This window comes from Cherax quadricarinatus, chromosome 30 (assembly GCF_038502225.1).
Source record: "Cherax quadricarinatus isolate ZL_2023a chromosome 30, ASM3850222v1, whole genome shotgun sequence".
In the NCBI taxonomy this organism is placed as follows: domain Eukaryota; kingdom Metazoa; phylum Arthropoda; class Malacostraca; order Decapoda; family Parastacidae; genus Cherax; species Cherax quadricarinatus.
The window spans coordinates 13,270,538-13,286,881 of record NC_091321.1 but is presented as its reverse complement, the minus strand read 5'-3'; the positions used below and the strand labels follow the sequence as shown (position 1 = coordinate 13,286,881).

The following is a 16,344-nucleotide window of genomic DNA, read 5'->3' as shown; positions in this document are numbered from 1 at the left end:
AGTGGTGGCATGAATGATGATGAAAGTTTTTCTTTTTCGGGCCACCCTCCCTTGATGGGAGACAGCCGATGTGTTAATAAAAAATAAATAAATTTACATTTCCGTCATTTTAGATATGCTTCAGGGTGTGGTATTCCACACCCTAAAGAGGTGTTACTTGAGTATGTGACTACACAAGTAACACCTCTTGGTAGCTTTCTTTATATTTATAAATTGTAGAAGGAATACACTCATAAGTACCTACCTGGCCCACATCTAAAATTTCTTTTGCACCAACTTTGCGCCCTGGTTCTGTAGGGATAAAGTATTGATTATGAATACTAAATCTGAAAGTGAATGCAAATAAAAGAACAGGACTCAAGTCCTGGAGGTGGGAAGTACAGTGCCTGCACTCTCAAGGAGGGGTTCGGGATATTTGCTGTTTAGAGGGACATTTAAACTGTTGTATCTGCACTCCTTTGGCAAGACAGTGATTGTGTAAATGATGGTGAAAGTGTTTATTTTTTGGGTCACCCTGCCTTGGTGAGAGACAGCCAGCTTGTTTAAAAAAAAAAAATTGTCTAATGACAGCTACATTGAATTCTTGTAGTTTTGATGCATGCTTTTTGTACAAACTAAATGCATTTGGCACTTCAGTATTCATGAAATGGAGAAACAATTTCATGTTTCACTTGAAATTTTTCTCAAAACATTCCACACCCAATTTGAATGTCAGATTTGTCAGTCAGATGCTATACTTTTAGTATAATCAGATGTTTATCTTTTGCCATGGTGCTACAGATGGTACTGCATGTGCTAGTTTAATTGCAGATTTAAGAATCTTTTTCTCCAAAGTATCTTTAATTGCTGGTAATCCTTTTTGGGTTATGCATTATAATTTTTGCAGTGGATGACAGGATTCAATTATGTTCATGCAATTGCTGCTGGTATTATGGAAAACAGTTGGTGTATTTTTATTTTTTTTATCACTTGTAGGTTGTTGAAGATGGGTACGAGTTCTTTGCTAAAAGGCAGTTAGTTACATTGTTTTCTGCCCCAAATTATTGTGGGGAGTTTGATAACGCTGGAGGGATGATGTCTGTAGATGAAACATTGCTCTGCTCCTTTCAGGTAATGTATTAACTGCACTTTCTTGTTATGGAAAAAAAACTGAGTGTGAATTATGCATTTCTCCTATTTCAGTATTTTTACTTGCCAATAAGATAGTTGTTTTCATTTCTCCTTGGAAATCTGCATTATATCTGACACTCAAGATACTATACTGAACAATATAAAGATTTCAGTATTTTTTCTGCCTATTCTTAACATAGAACATATTAAATATTCTTTAGTTCTGCCAAAATAAAAAAAAGTTAAGTTATAATTTTTTTAGACGTTTCATTAATATTTATAAACCATTAACATTTATTTATTTTTTTGTAATTCACTGTTGAGTAGATACTTTTGCATAGAAATTTGCCGTCCTATTAGTGCTTGCCTACACAGAATTTTAACATTGAGGTGCATAGTTATGCAGATTTATTTAATTCTCTTGAAGTTACATTTCAGTTGTGCTTGATATTTAACCAGTGTTGATTATTGCTGTTATTGAAGGAATGCTTTTCATATATATATATATATATATATATATATATATATATATATATATATATATATATATATATATATATATATATATATATATATATATATATATATATATATATATATATATATATATATATATATATATATATATATATATATATATATATATATATATATATATATATATATATATATATATATATATATATTTATATATATATATAATATATATATATTATATATATATATATATATATATATATATATAATATATATATATTATATATATATATATATATATTATATATATATTATATATATATTATATATATATTATATATATATATATATATATTATATATATATGTATATATATTATATATATTATATATATATATATATATATATATTATATATATATATATATATATATATATTATTATATATTATTATATATTATTAGATTTTGGGAAATGTTGAGTGAATGCGTGGGGAGTTTTGACTCAAGTGTGAGAGTAATGGTGGTTGGGGATTTCAATGCTAAAGTGGGTAAAAATGTTATGGAGGGAGTAGTAGGTAAATTTGGGGTGCCAGGGGTAAATGTAAATGGGGAGCCTTTAATTGAGCTATGTGTAGAAAGAAATTTGGTAATAAGTAATACATATTTTATGAAAAAGAGGATAAATAAATATACAAGGTATGATGTAGCACGTAATGAAAGTAGTTTATTAGATTATGTATTGGTGGATAAAAGGTTGATGGGTAGGCTCCAGGATGTACATGTTTATAGAGGGGCAACTGATATATCGGATCATTATTTAGTTGTAGCTACAGTTAGAGTAAGAGGTAGATGGGAAAAGAGGAAGGTGGCAACAACAAGTAAGAGGGAGGTGAAAGTGTATAAACTAAGGGAGGAGGAAGTTCGGGCGAGATATAAGCGACTATTAGCAGAAAGGTGGGATAGTGCAAAGATGAGTAATGGGGGGGTTGAAGAGGGTTGGAATAGTTTTAAAAATGCAGTATTAGAATGTGGGGCAGAAGTTTGTGGTTATAGGAGGGTGGGTGCAGGAGGAAAGAGGAGTGATTGGTGGAATGATGAAGTAAAGGGTATGATAAAAGAGAAAAAGGTAGCTTATGAGAGGTTTTTACAAAGCAGAAGTGTTATAAGAAGAGCAGAATATATGGAGAGTAAAAGAAAGGTAAAGAGAGTGGTGAGAGAGTGCAAAAGGAGAGCAGATGATAGAGTGGGAGAGGCACTGTCAAGAAATTTTAATGAAAATAAGAAAAAATTTTGGAGTGAGTTAAACAAGTTAAGAAAGCCAAGGGAAAATATGGATTTGTCAGTTAAAAACAGAGTAGGGGAGTTAGTAGATGGGGAGATGGAGGTATTAGGTAGATGGCGAGAATATTTTGAGGAACTTTTAAATGTTAAGGAAGAAACAGAGGCAGTAATTTCATGCACTGGTCAGGGAGGTATACCATCTTTTAGGAGTGAAGAAGAGCAGAATGTAAGTGTGGGGGAGGTACGTGAGGCATTACGTAAAATGAAAGGGGGTAAAGCAGCTGGTACTGATGGGATCATGACAGAAATGTTAAAAGCAGGGGGGGATATAGTGTTGGAGTGGTTGGTACTTTTGTTCAATAAATGTATGAAAGAGGGGAAGGTACCTAGGGATTGGCGGAGAGCATGTATAGTCCCTTTATATAAAGGGAAAGGGGACAAAAGAGACTGTAAAAATTATAGAGGAATAAGCTTACTGAGTATACCAGGAAAAGTGTACGGTAGGGTTATAATTGAAAGAATTAGAGGTAAGACAGAATGTAGGATTGCGGATGAGCAAGGAGGTTTCAGAGTGGGTAGGGGATGTGTAGATCAAGTGTTTACATTGAAGCATATATGTGAACAGTATTTAGATAAAGGTAGGGAAGTTTTTATTGCATTTATGGATTTAGAAAAGGCATATGATAGAGTGGATAGAGGAGCAATGTGGCAGATGTTGCAAGTATATGGAATAGGTGGTAAGTTATTAAATGCTGTAAAGAGTTTTTATGAAGATAGTGAGGCTCAGGTTAGGGTGTGTAGAAGAGAGGGAGACTATTTCCCGGTAAAAGTAGGTCTTAGACAGGGATGTGTAATGTCACCATGGTTGTTTAATATATTTATAGATGGGGTTGTTAAGGAAGTAAATGCTAGGGTGTTTGGGAGAGGGGTGGGATTAAATTATGGGGAATCAAATTCAAAATGGGAATTGACACAGTTACTTTTTGCTGATGATACTGTGCTTATGGGAGATTCTAAAGAAAAATTGCAAAGGTTAGTGGATGAGTTTGGGAATGTGTGTAAAGGTAGAAAGTTGAAAGTGAACATAGAAAAGAGTAAGGTGATGAGGGTGTCAAATGATTTAGATAAAGAAAAATTGGATATCAAATTGGGGAGGAGGAGTATGGAAGAAGTGAATGTTTTCAGATACTTGGGAGTTGACGTGTCGGCGGATGGATTTATGAAGGATGAGGTTAATCATAGAATTGATGAGGGAAAAAAGGTGAGTGGTGCGTTGAGGTATATGTGGAGTCAAAAAACGTTATCTATGGAGGCAAAGAAGGGAATGTATGAAAGTATAGTAGTACCAACACTCTTATATGGGTGTGAAGCTTGGGTGGTAAATGCAGCAGCGAGGAGACGGTTGGAGGCAGTGGAGATGTCCTGTTTAAGGGCAATGTGTGGTGTAAATATTATGCAGAAAATTCGGAGTGTGGAAATTAGGAGAAGGTGTGGAGTTAATAAAAGTATTAGTCAGAGGGCAGAAGAGGGGTTGTTGAGGTGGTTTGGTCATTTAGAGAGAATGGATCAAAGTAGAATGACATGGAAAGCATATAAATCTATAGGGGAAGGAAGGCGGGGTAGGGGTCGTCCTCGAAAGGGTTGGAGAGAGGGGGTAAAGGAGGTTTTGTGGGTAAGGGGCTTGGACTTCCAGCAAGCGTGCGTGAGCGTGTTAGATAGGAGTGAATGGAGACGAATGGTACTTGGGACCTGACGATCTGTTGGAGTGTGAGCAGGGTAATATTTAGTGAAGGGATTCAGGGAAACCGGTTATTTTCATATAGTCGGACTTGAGTCCTGGAAATGGGAAGTACAATGCCTGCACTTTAAAGGAGGGGTTTGGGATATTGGCAGTTTGGAGGGATATGTTGTGTATCTTTATATGTGTATGCTTCTAGACTGTTGTATTCTGAGCACCTCTGCAAAAACAGTGATAATGTGCGAGTGTGGTGAAAGTGTTGTATGATGATGAAAGTATTTTCTTTTTGGGGATTTTCTTTCTTTTTTGGGTCACCCTGCCTCGGTGGGAGACGGCCGACTTGTTAAAAAAAAAAAAAAAAAAAAAAAAAAAGTATATATATATATATATATATATTTTTATATATATATATATGTATATATATATGTATATATATATATATATATGTATATATATATGTATATATTTATATATATATGTATATATATATGTATATATATATTATATATATTATATATATATATATATATATATATATATATATATATATATATATATATATATATATATATATATATATATATATATATATATATATATATATATATATATATATATATATATATATATATATATATATATATGTCGTGCCGAATATGTAAAACTGGTCAGTTACCAAGAACTCATTTAAAATTAAGTCTTTTCTAAAATTTTCTCTTATACGTTTAAAGATATATTTTTTTCATTAATGTTGATGTAAAAAAATATAATTTTGCACCAAAAGGAACTTAGAAAACTTACCTAACCTTATTATAACAAGAATAATTTATTTTAGCCTCACCCAACTAAATATATTTTAGATTTGTTTACAATAATTTAATACTAAACAAACACAGTGAAATATATTTTTTTCGTTAGGTTCAGAATGATTTTGGCGAAATTATTGCATACACAAATTTTCACTTGTCCTATATGGCAAGATAAGCGTTGCTATTTAAGCCAAGATCGCAAGTTCTGCCTATTCGGCACGACATATATATATATATACAGTGGACCCCCGCTTAACGATCACCTCCAAATGCGACCAATTATGTAAGTGTATTTATGTAAGTGCGTTTGTACGTGTATGTTTGGGGGTCTGAAATGGACTGATCTACTTCACAATATTCCTTATGGGAAAAAATTCGGTCAGTACTGGCACCTGAACATACTACTGGAATGAAAAAAGTTCGTTAACCGGGGGTCCACTGTATATGTATACAGTGGACCCCCGCATAGCGAACGCCTTGCATAGCGAACAATCCGCATAGCGAACGCTTTGTTCGATAAATTTTGCCCCGCATAGTGGACAAAAACCCGCTCAGCGACCTTCGTCCGAGACGCGTCCAATGTGCGCCCTCAGCCAGCCTCACATGTGCCGCCCGTCCCATTGTTTACCAGCCAGCCTCCGCGGTAACATTCAAGCATACACTCGGAATATTTCGTATTATTACAGTGTTTTCGGTGCTGTTTGTGGAAAATAAGTGACCATGGGCCCCAAGAAAGCTTCTAGTGCCAACACTGTTGTGAACCACTTTAGACAAATCATAAAGGAACGAGAGGTACAGGCCACTATGGACAGATATGTTGTGCGAAAGAAGTCCAGTGACTCTGAAGCTGGTCCTAGTGGCATTAAAAGAAGAAGGGAAGTAACCCCAGAAAAGGACTCGACACCTCAAGTCTTAATGGAAGGGGATTCCCCTTCTAAACACTAACACTCTCTCTCCCCTCCTCCCATCCCATCAATCATCACCAGATCTTCAATAAAAGTAAGTGTCATGTAATTGTGCATGCCTTTTTCAGTTTGTGTGTACTAAAATTAACATTTTTTTGTGGTAAAAAAAATTTTTTTTCATACTTTTGGGTGTCTTGCACGGATTAATTTTATTTCCATTATTTCTTATGGGGAAAATTAATTCGCATAGCGAACATTTCGCATAACGACCAGCCCTCTTGCACGGATTAAGTTCGCTATGCGGGGGTCCACTGTATATATATATGTCGTGCCGAATATGTAAAACTGGTCAATTAGCAAGAACTCATTTAAAATTAAGTCCTTTCTAAAATTTTCTCTTATACGTTTAAAGATATATTTTTTTCATTATTGTTGATGTAAAAATTTATAATTTTGCACCAAAAGGAACTTAGAAAACTTACCTAACCTTATTATAACAAGAACAATTTATTTTAGCCTAACCCAACTAAATATATTTTAGATTTGTTTACAATAATTTAATACTAAACAAACACAGCGAAATATATTTTTTTCGTTAGGTTCAGAATGATTTTGGCGAAATTATTGCATACACAAATTTTCACTTGTCCTATATGGCAAGATGAGCGTTGCTATTTAAGCCAAGATTGCAAGTTCTGCCTATTCGGCACGACATATATATATATATATATATATATATATATATATATATATATATATATATATATATATATATATATATATATATATATATATATAGATATATATATATATAGATATATATATATATAGATATATATATATATATATATATATATATATATATATATATATATATATATATATATATATATTTTTTTTTTTTTTTTTTTTTTTTTTTTTTTTTTTTTTTTTTTTTAACTTCAGCAGCCATCTCCTGCCAAGGCATTTAGATGTTAGAGAATCTTGATTATCATAAAAAAATTTCAGCAGTTTTACTTACAACATCCACTCCTCCATAACACCCATTCCTCTCTACAACACCCGCTCCTCCTCCATAACACCTGCTCCTCCACAACACCCGCTCCTCCATAACATCTGCTCCTCCACAACATCCGCTCCTCCTCCACAACACCCGCTCCTCTCCTCCACAACAATGGCAGGTATAACATGATTGAGGAGGGTCATCTGTACTGTGATGTTAGCATGCTTCTGGCAGAACACTGATTGAATGAATGATAGTGAATGTGTTTCTTTTATTTTGAGTTGCCTTACCTCAGTGAGAGTTGGCCAGTGTGTTAAAAAACCTAAAAAGTAATAACGCGATTCAAGAAAAAAGTACCAATCATGGCTGTAAAATTTGTGACATAGGGCTTAACTACACACATACATCCACACATAAATACAGTATAGAAATAAAAAAATAAAATAAACACTTTATGGGCAGGCAGTGATGGCAATAACAAAATTCCATAGAATTATTTTGCATCAGGAAGCTTGTTTTTCATGAAGTAAATAAATTTGTAAAATTATCCAAATTATATTACCCTTTTAATTTTTTCACATCAACAGATTTTAAAACCATCAGAGAAGAAGGCAAAGTACCAGTATAGCGGACTAGCCCAAAACCGTCCCAATCCTCCTAACCGGCAACAACGGCCGCAACAAAAAAAGTAAAGCATGGTTTGCAAAAAAGTATATATATATATTAATAAACAAATAAAAGGTGAGCCCAAGTGGTGTTTGTAATAGTAGCAGTGGAAGTGGTTGCAGTTGATGTTTATCACTTTCATTAAGTTGCTGCTTTTTCATTACATGACATGCGATAGCAGTCCTCTCTGAAAGATGCTCATCTTTTAAGAGGCCCTTACCTTTATATTCGAGTGGTCACTGAAAATAGACTATAGATGCAAAATATTTTCCTCAGTAGTATTATAAGTTGCAAATAATCAGTATTGTGATGTTATCAATATTGATAATTTGTGCAAATATATAAAATGATTAACGTTGCATTTATGTAATGTAATCTTAAGTAAAACATGTCACAGTATTGAGTGTTGCAAGTCTTGATTGTATTTTTCTTTCATTCCTTCCTACCAACACATTTTTCTTATTTAGCTGTGTTCTTAGTTATTGCAGGTTACTTAAGATTCAATTTTAAATAATCACATTTTTAGAAGATACTATTGACTAACCCTATACTATACATGTATGTTTGTATGCATATAAATATATATGTATGTGTGTATGTATGTGTGTGTGTGTGAATATGAATTATGTGAATATGAATGTATGTGTATGTATGTATATGTATGTTTGTGTGTATATATATATATATATATATATATATATATATATATATATATATATATATATATATATATAGATATATATATATATATATATATATATATATATATATATATTATATATCTATATATATATATATTATATATATATATATAATTTTTTTTTTTTTTAACAAGTCGGCCGTCTCCCACCGAGGCAGGTGTATATATATATATTATATATATATATATATATATATTATATATATATATATATAGATATATATATATATATATATATCTATATATATATATATATATATATATATATATATATATATATATATATATATATATATATACACACACACACACACACACACTTATGTATATATATAAACACGCATTATTTTTCCAAAGTATGATACAATATTTCTAAGGCTAGTCCAGATGCAGTCAGTGTGAATGACTCATTACATATGTGCAAAGTTAGGCATTCATATTCTGATGGGGCTCACAGCTATTCAGGGCAGTTCTGGCTCTTAACCCATATATTTAGGAATGGTACAAGAAACACAGCCCTAATAAAATGCTATCATCAGATGCCCTCTTAGCATGTTCTAGCTTTCCACATCTTTATTCTAGTATGGAGTGAAAATTGGAATGCAAAATATTGGAATATGTAGTAGAGAGTATTTTAGTTAGCATCATTGTATTGAGAGTGCATTGTTTCTTGTGTTTGTGTCCTAATTATGGGCCTCCAGGACCTGTACATATGTCTATGGCTTAATTTCTGAAATCTGGCATGAGATTAACTTTATAATGCAGTACTCTAGGTTTTGTGTCATTTTATTTTATTCAGTTTTTATGGTACAATGTATAATGTTTTTTATGTATTATATTCTTATACCAAAGGAATTTCATCAAATGCTGTATTAGTTTACAGCTGCCCAATGTGGTCCTGCTAAATGAAAAGTAATGATCATGTTTGTTCAGTTCACTCGCTTGTTTACTGCCAGAATCCCTGCTTTCAAATTGAATCTTACTGGATTTAAGGGAATCTCATGCAACATTATAGAATGTGGGCCCTGGAAAGAAAAGTCTTGTCTTCCCCTGTATTATTTCCTTCAAGTGTACATTAAATAATTACCAGGATTGATTATAGCCTTGTTCTAGCAGTGGTGAAAAGTCCATGCCATTGTATGCAAATTATAACCTGTAAACTTAAGGGAGGAAATTCAATTGTTGGTTCATACCTTGCACTACTTACCTATGCACAAGTTAGCTGGATGATTTCGGTTAAGAATAACTGTTGAGAGCTGTAAAGGGGGGCTGAAATAATATCCATCAGCTGTTATCATGTGCAGGAAATTGATTCTAGATTCTGTTTTTATGTTATAGTGAACCTTTTATCAGGGCTTATGTTCTATTACTTTTTTTATTCGAGGGGAGGTAGACATTTACGAGGTACCTTATTTGTAATGTAATGGCATGTGCATTTTATAGCCTTATGCTAAACTTCTCAAATGCAACCAGTGTGAAGAGAGTACTCTTTGTCTGGTAAATTTTGGTATGGTACTTAGTCCAGACTTGGGTTGATATTGTTCCCTGTGTCAAGGATGTTACTACATATTTAAAAAAAAATTATTATTTTCTTACATTTGGTGCAAAGAAAATGTTATTTTACATGCATTGATACATTTATCTTGTGTTTTAAACGGTTTGTAGTGGGTGAAGGCTGGAATACAGCAAAAATTTGAAAAATCAAAAAAAGTTAGGTTGTTGCACAAAACAATATTAAATTAGATAGCAGTTCCACCTTGTAAAAGATACAGTATATTAAAATGTGCCTCATATAGTTACCTATCAGATTGAATATGTCTTTCAATAAAGTAACAAAGTACAGTAGTCCATCGTTATTAATATATAGAAGTATGTTATAGTGCATTTAAATCAATATTGGAATTCATCATTATTAACTGGATTATGTCACTTGTCACATCTGGCATAATATCTGCAATATTCAGGAACTGAATGGTTTAGTTTGAACTGATTAGAGCACTGTCAACCTAGTTTGAGTTATTCATCCAAAGCACCAAAAGCAGTATTTTTGGTCCTATCATACAAAAAGTCACTTTTTTTTCTCTCTGTTTGGGCAGTCTTGTGAGACTTTGGGGTGATCATCCATTCCCTGGAAGATGTTCAGGTATGGATGCATATGAAGAGCTATCAGACGTTTTTCCAAATGCAGTACAAGTCATCAGGGACATAAAGAATGGTAAAGCACCAAGTGGTAAATTTTTTTTAGATATTAGTTTTAAAATGGTATTAAATTGGTAAATAGTTTTAAACTGTTATTAAATAAGTTGGTAAATAACAATATAATTTTTTTTTTTAACGCGTTGGCTGTCTCCCACCAAGGCAGGGTGACCCCAAAGAAAGAAAAACAATATATATATGCAGAAGAATAAAAAATATTAATAAATTTTGAATTAAAAAGTTGAATCATGAATAAACAAAAAAACAATTGAAATTCATGTATTCTGTCCTTTAAAATTTAGGACTATATAAACAATTTCCAGCTCAGCTTGTTCAGTCACTGAAAGATGCTAGGATGAAACATTAGTTTAACAAGAGAGCACAAGTGCTTGGAACAGTACCATCATTGCATTGCTTCTGTTTCAAATTTCTCATTATCCAACCTTCTTATTCTGGCCTTGGCTACATTGGCTTTGTAATTTTTTCTGATGGTTAGGTTATCTAACATTAATTTCCTAGATCTTATGCCTTTTCCTTTTGTTCTGTAAGTTGATATGACTTCATTTTGTTATCCTGTACTTGATTTTGAATTTTCATTTTTTCCAGTTGGAATTTGTCTGTTGAACATCAGATTATTTTCTCTTACTGAGTAGATGATTGTGTCAATGCAATATCAGATGTATTTTTCAACAGCTTTTAATGAGATAATTTCTAATTATATTTTGGCATCCATGAAAGATAACACCCAGTTGGTTTGTTTTTTGTTTGTCTATGACTAAAATTTCATTTGTTATTACTATCACTGTGATCTGTTTTAGTACATTGCATACTCTCCTTCCTACTTTACCTGTTATACCTCTTGGCCATATTTTGTAAGCTATCACTCCATGATCGTTTGTTAAGTGCTTTTTGCAAAATCCCTGTCTCTGTAAAGCAAGTTTGTTCTTTGCCTCTGTGACCTTGTTATAGTAAGTTTGTTCTTTGCCTCTATGACCTTGTTATAGTGACCTAATAGTTTTAAGAGGCAGAATTTTCCTGCTCTAAATCCCTATTGATTTTGTTTAGCTCATGCTTTCCTTTAAAATAAGCAAATTGAATTCTTAGCACTTTTTTCAAAGATTTGTTATGTGTGATGTTAGTGCTACTAGTCTAATTTTTTGCACTGGTCTGCTGCCTTCTTTATTAAAGATGAGCTGTGTGGTCTTTATTGCTTCTAGTTTATTAAAGGCTGTGATCTAAATGTTCCAAATGAATTTGCAATGAGTGGTTTTGTAAATGTCAAGGAAGGAAATGCAGAAGCCTTGCAGAGTTTGCCCCCTACTTGCACATAGAAGCTGGAACACAAAATGCCAAGAATTCTTCTAATATTACAATTGAAACGTTAAATCATTATTAAAATTTTCTCAGTTTTATGTGGGTATTTTAACAAAGGATCAAATGTTGCAGATGCAGTGATAAATCTAAATTAATTTAATAGAATTTATGCACATTGGTTATTGATAGAGTAATGACTGTTGGGAAGCCCCTTGTTTGCACAGCATTTTATGCCAAGCATCATTTATCCAGATGGGATGCAAAAATCTGCAGTAACCAAACACCGTAAATTATAATACAGTATTTTAAACTAGAAAATAGCCCCAGCTAGCAGCAGGGATTTAAAGTAAACCATTATGAAAATGGTTACAGTGACCTGAAAGGGTCATACATAGTTAATACCAGCCTTAAGGCTTGGAACTTGGGCCAGGACCATCTGCCTAGTGATCATCGAGTTTATTTTAATTAAACCCCATGGGCTTCATGGAATGTGGGGCTGAGTTACAGTTGAATTTAGTAGTGGTTCTTGAGTGAGGCTCTGGAGAGAATTCCTGGGGAAGAGTAGTGATGAGTCAAACTATTGAGATCTGAGAATAGAAGTTCAGTAGTTACTGCCTTTCAGTAAGGAAAAGGCCATTTCTTGTTGCTCTTTCATGCATTGGAGATTAATTTCTTTATAATGACAAACAAAAGGGAAAATTGTATTATTCTTCCAATTAACAAAATGATGTAGTGTAAAAGAGAAAAGAGAATTTCCTTGAAAATTTATGATTTACAAATATTGATTTGGACATAAAGAAATGACTGCAGGACTATACTCATTCAATACTGTGTTACTAATTTACTACCCATTAATTAAATTTTTATTCCCTCTTCTGACACTATTTCTTCACAGCCAGGTCAGTGCAATTGGGTAGAGTCTGTTTCATGCTTACCAGATGGAAGGCTAAGCCTCTACCATTCCTTGAAGAAAATGACTCATCTGTGTTAAGTGCTTCATATAAATATATTAATTTACCATGTCTCTGTATACCTGATAACTTGTATCACCTCAGTTTTGGAAGAGCATTGGGTAATTCTTTAAATGCCTTCCCACAGTGTTGTTCATCTCTAAAAAATTCAAGGAGTATATAAAAAGTGAAAAACAACTTTCATATTTATTTTCATATTGATTAAATATCTTGGGAATTGGAATATTGGCTACTGGGAAGGGACAAAATTTTTCTACATAATCCTAAAATCCATAATACCAGATCTATATGTATTGTATATTAGTGGATATTTTCTATGCCTTGGATGTTTGTAAAAAAAAAAAAAAAGTATTGTCAGGTTAAATAATGTCTGTACATTTGAAATTTACTCAGGAGTGTGAATTGCCATACCTCATCATGGTACAGTATTTCATTCACTTGTCAGGGCAGCAGCAATGAAGTATCACCTCAGTATCAATGTGGGACCAGTGTCACTTAGAGGAAACCATTCCTTAAATCATGCTATTAGCTAGACTACAGTTCTCTTTAATCCCTTTAAAAAATTAAAATATTTGTTTTGTCAAGAACTATTATTGGTTTACAATTATAACTTGTTATACCCTTTGGTGTTAAAAAGAGCATGTGAAAGATAAAAATAATGCCTCTAATTTTAGTTACAACTGAAAATTTGGGCATGAGGTTCATGGAAATGATGACAGTGGCTTGAACCTACCCTGTGAAGTTCTAAGCCAGAAATAAGAATAACTCTAATCATATGCAATGTTTCCTGTGTACCATAAGGAAAGTTCAAACTAAGTTATTCTTGTAATTGTAGAAAATACTGAAGCTTCACAACTTGTAGCCCTTGTGGCTTAGCGCTTCTTTTTGATTATAATAATAATTCACAACTTGTACGAGTTCTTACATAGAGAGAAATAGCATATAATTGACAGGTATGTTGTTAGACTCAGGTACTGCTGTTGGTCATTGGTGTTCAGAACAATCCAGGTAGCAAAATTTGTTTGATTAAAAAAAACAGTCTTATCCTAGGTAAATTATCCAGTATTTCCTGGCTCTTTTGTATAATATTGAAAGCCACCAAATTTTACCATATTAAAAGCTTAGCAGTCAAGCAATGATGCTTTGTTCTATGCAGTAGGAATAAGATAAAATTCTTGTAGTTAAATTTGATATCACTATGTGTTGCCTTAATGTGTTAGTGTATATAGTGTGTGTATATTACCCTGTGTACAGAAACTAATTTTCTAGCAGTGCAACTTATAATGTGATGGTTGAGCTTGTAAATACACAAGTTTGCCTGTTTGTTATTGGACAGTCTTCATTACGGTCTCACTCACTTTTTTGACATTGGTTACAATTTTGGGAATCTTATTTTGTAAAAAGCTTAGTCCATAATTTATAGGCTCAGCCTTGGATTTGATGGTGTCCATCAATAAATGCAGATGAAAGTTGGGACTTATTGACTATGAATATCATACAATAAGCCATCAAGGTCTTATTTTTTCATATGCAGGACAGATTAGATATATAATACTCTTATGACTTTTTTCCTTTCTCCACTAAAAAAAAATTAATGTTCTAAACATGGAGTTACATTTTAATTTTCACACTATATGTGATTATGGCCAAATTCATTAGCAGCATACAGTGTATGCTGTAAATAATAATCAGAAAAAGCCTGGGGAGCTGGAAAAAAAAAATTGAATGTCTGGGATCTGATATGTTTTACTAAAACCATGCTTTATGCAAATTACTGTATATCAAATTACATTTTACCATAGACTCCCTTTATGTAATTGCAAACAGCACTCAAGAGGGAAAATAAAATTTTCACCCTAAAAATTGCAGACATGACAATAGAGACTTAAGCAATAAGTTCACTGGCTAGACAGTGATGGCTTGTGTTACAACCTTTAATACAGCATCATCATTCCATCATACTCCTCCCCTCCATGCTTTTTTTTTTTTTTCCTTCAGAGGTAGCTTTTTCACTTGGCTCCTCCTCATAGGAGGAAATGAAAAAACAGACTCTTCAACCTTATGCCTTTCTCTTCCTCTGATGTGTATTTATGCACATGTAATGCACGAATTAGTCATATGGCCACATCAGAAAAAAGTGCACAGTTTCCATTGATTCTAGGGTTCTGTGTTCTTGGTGTGGATCACTTCCTGTAGTGATTGTTACTTAGGTATATCTACTGCTACTTAGCTACATTTAGGCATTGCAGAAAATGAACCTGTACGAGTGGTTGTAAGATTAACTATAACCGTTGCTGTGCCACAAGCCACTATAACCTTACAAAATTAGTTATGTACTATATCACTATCCAAGGGTTTCATATAACAAAGATTTTCACTAGTGTATCATCAGTTGTATTATACTATATATATATACATTGTACAACAAAATTTTGTTAATCAGGGATTCTCTGTACCATTAAAACAACTAAGAATATACATTCTGAGAAGAGACAGATTAAAACATTATATGCTACTATAATACAGTAACTAAATTTTTTTCCTTGTTAATAAAAGATGATAAATATGAAAAAAAAAATGCTAGAGTGAGAATGGAATTAAAAGTTTGGAGAGTACATTATACATAAATGTGTAAATATTATAATGTACTGTATATACGAGTGAAAACACACACAATACAGCCTCTCCTCACTTAACCGAGTTCCATTCCTAGGACCACATCGGTAAAGTGAGGAACATATTATGATGGTACTGGGTTTGTGTCAACCATCTTTGATATTGTTTTAATGTCACCTTTGCACCATTTATAACATTTCTGGTATATTTTTAAATGTTTATACAGTAGTGTACTATATATTATAATAAACAGAATAGAAATAATCAGTGTTAATATACATTATTTACGTATGCATACTGGTCAGAGAGCCTGTCGTAAGTCTGAGTCGTCGGTAAACGAGTACCTTGCTAAGTGAGGAGAGGCTGTATTTAGTTGGTGCAATGTTCATGTGGGGTGAAATTTTGAAGAAAATATGAAGTGGTTTACCACGTGTTAACTTCAGTGGATGCAGAGTCCTGCCAATGGATTTGCTTTGACAGTTCAACAGTCATTGTATAATCCAGTTTTGTCCATGAGTGGCATGGCAAGTGCATGTGATTAATTTCCAGTATTATGT

At 32.7% G+C, this 16,344-nt stretch overlaps 1 protein-coding gene across 1 annotated transcript in view; it reads left to right on the top strand.

Moving 5' to 3' along the window:
• The window catches only part of LOC128692647 (serine/threonine-protein phosphatase PP1-beta catalytic subunit), a 34,309-nt gene extending 18,613 nt beyond the window's left edge, over window positions 1-15,696 (top strand). The window contains exons 6-9 of the mRNA XM_053781893.2: window positions 976-1,110; window positions 7,912-8,012; window positions 10,787-10,905; window positions 13,096-15,696. Of these exons, the coding sequence (XP_053637868.1) occupies window positions 976-1,110; window positions 7,912-8,012; window positions 10,787-10,905; window positions 13,096-13,334 (594 nt within the window). The 3' untranslated portion in view covers window positions 13,335-15,696. The remainder of the gene's footprint in view (window positions 1-975; window positions 1,111-7,911; window positions 8,013-10,786; window positions 10,906-13,095) is intronic.
• Window positions 15,697-16,344: the final 648 nt, after the last annotated feature.